General features: G+C 57.2%; 1 protein-coding gene across 1 annotated transcript in view; it reads left to right on the top strand.

Annotated features, from left to right (window-relative positions):
* HDGFL2 (HDGF like 2) overlaps positions 1 to 1,742 on the top strand; it is a gene marked incomplete at its 5' end in the record, with an annotated part of 7,381 nt that extends 5,639 nt beyond the window's left edge. The window contains 4 exons of the mRNA XM_010178403.1: positions 173 to 274; positions 363 to 576; positions 1,319 to 1,442; positions 1,670 to 1,742. Coding sequence (XP_010176705.1) covers positions 173 to 274; positions 363 to 576; positions 1,319 to 1,442; positions 1,670 to 1,742 — 513 coding nt within the window. The remainder of the gene's footprint in view (positions 1 to 172; positions 275 to 362; positions 577 to 1,318; positions 1,443 to 1,669) is intronic.
* Between the last annotated feature and the right edge of the window lie 509 nt (positions 1,743 to 2,251).

Below are 2,251 nucleotides of genomic sequence, written 5' to 3'. Positions count from 1 at the left end.
TGGAGTGGGGGGTGGAGGGCCTGCCATTCTCTCTTGAGACAGGATCCAAAGCTTGGCCAAAAAACCCTACAAAGGTTTGGCTGATGGAGACCCCCCCTCAGACTCCCACTTTAATCCCCCTCCCTGCAGAGGGACTTCCAGGCAACTTCTGATCTTGGTGCCACCCTTGCAGGACATCAAGCGGTGTCTGAATGCGTTAGAGGAGCTGGGCACGCTCCAGGTCACCTCTCACATTCTCCAGAAGCACACTGATGTGGTGGCCACGCTGAAGAAGGTAGGACAGAGGGCTGGGTCCTTCCCTGCAGGGAGTGAGGACCCTGCTTGGGCTCTGAGTGTGTCCCTTCTCCCTCTTCCTGCCGCAGATCCGTCGCTATAAAGCAAACAAGGACGTGATGGAGAAAGCTGCTGAAGTCTACACCCGCTTGAAGTCACGCGTCCTGGGACCAAAGATGGAGGCCATCCAGAAAGCCAACAAAGCTGGGCCTGAGAAGGAGAAGGGGGAGGTGGAGAAGGGCCAGGAGAAGCTGTCGGGAGGGGAGACACGGAATGAGAAGGGGGAAGAGGAGACGAATGCTGGTAACGCTCCCTGCACACATCTGGGGGTGGTTCCCTCCTCTGTCCGGGCACGAAACGATCCCAGGGCACAACACATCCTGCTGGGGACACAACCAGGACCTGTTGGGGACCAGGGACACAAGCAAGGGTGGCTTTTGGCCTCGGTGGGGGAGGGGATCAGCAGCCACATGTGACACCTCCAATCCTTTTTTTTTGCTGCAGTGCCAAGAGTGGGAAAGGGCTGGACGTTGAGCGGCGGCGGCAGTGAGAGCAGAGGGCAAACCTCAGCGCCCACGCCCTGCCCTTGGGTGCCTCTGGGCTGCTTTTGGGGCCAGGGTGTCTCCTCGCTGCCAGCTCAAGGGCTGGTCTGAGGCACCAGGGAGATGGAGGAATGTGGAGCCGTCCTTGAACCCTGGCTCAGGCTCTTGCACAGGCAGCTGGTGACTGGGATCTTCCACCGGCGTGGCCAGGTCCCTGCCCGGGGACGTCCTGGTGGTGCTGCAAGAGCTTTCCCAGAGGAACCGATGGGGAAAATCCACTCTGACACCTCTGGGCTTGGGGGATGGTGTCTTTGGGGCACTTTTTGTAGTTACAGGGGGTCAGGTCAGACCTGGGGTCCTCTTAGTCTTGACTAGGTGTCCCTTGCCTGGATGGGGACAACCTGTGGCTGTGGGTCCTCAGCTTGCCCATCCCCTCCTGGGTGAGGGTGGATGAAGTCTGCTGTGGGGACACCAGAGTGTCTCAGCCTCTCTCTTCCCTTTAGACTTGTCGGGTCCTGTGAATGGTGAATCCCTGTCCCAAAAAGCTGAGGGCACAGAGGACAAGGACAAAAGCCAAGGGCCAGGAGCTGGAGAGCCAGAGGTGTCCACTGAGGAGACCCACAACAAGTGAGTGTGCGAGGGGCAGAGCTGGGGGCTCGGGAGCTCCCCTGGATCCCACCCACATCCAAGCTGGGCTGACATGGATGGTTTGGGGGGGGGTCCCATGGGTTGTGTCGGGCTTCTCCCAGCTTGAGAAGGATTGTGGGGTGTGGGAGAGGGGCTGGTGTGGGGCAGGAGAAGGCAGAGGGGCAGGAGAGACGCTCCCTGAGGTGTCTGTGCTCTTCCCTCAGCAGCATCCAGGACTATCCCAAGGCCGAGAGAGCTCGTGGGGAGTCAGAGGCTGTGGATGACGTGGAGGAGAGCTGAGGAAACAGCTCCCACCCGGAGAAGAAGAAGGAGGAGGAGGAGGAGGAAGAAGAAGAGGTGGAGGGGCTGCGAAGGGAAACCAGCCTCTGCCTCGTCCCCTGCTTGAGTTACTTCACTAAGTCACACAGTAGCTGATGTCATAGGTCTTGTCCTGTGCCCCTGGCCCTGCGACAGCATCGACCGTGGGGGGGCTGTGCTGGTGTCTGTATTTGTCCCCTCTTTATTTTTTTTTCTTTATTTTTCTTTTTTTTTTTTTTTTCCAAGTTTTGGGGAGGTTTTTTTTGTTGTTGTGTTTTTTTTGTTGTTGTTGTTTTTCCCTCCCACCTAATTTCCTGTGATTTCAACCGCCATGAAATGAATATAAAGGGTTTTTTTAATGAAAAACACAAAGGAACCCCAGTGTCTTTGTTTCTTGAGGCATCGGTGACTGTGACGAGGGGAGGGTGACCCTACGAGCCAGGCACCCATGGGTGTCCCTGTCACTCCCTGCTCAGGGGAGTGGAATGAGG

Source organism: Antrostomus carolinensis, unplaced genomic scaffold (assembly GCF_000700745.2).
Source record: "Antrostomus carolinensis isolate BGI_N321 unplaced genomic scaffold, ASM70074v2 scaffold31600, whole genome shotgun sequence".
Classification (NCBI taxonomy): domain Eukaryota; kingdom Metazoa; phylum Chordata; class Aves; order Caprimulgiformes; family Caprimulgidae; genus Antrostomus; species Antrostomus carolinensis.
This window is presented reverse-complemented; position numbering and strand designations above follow the sequence as displayed.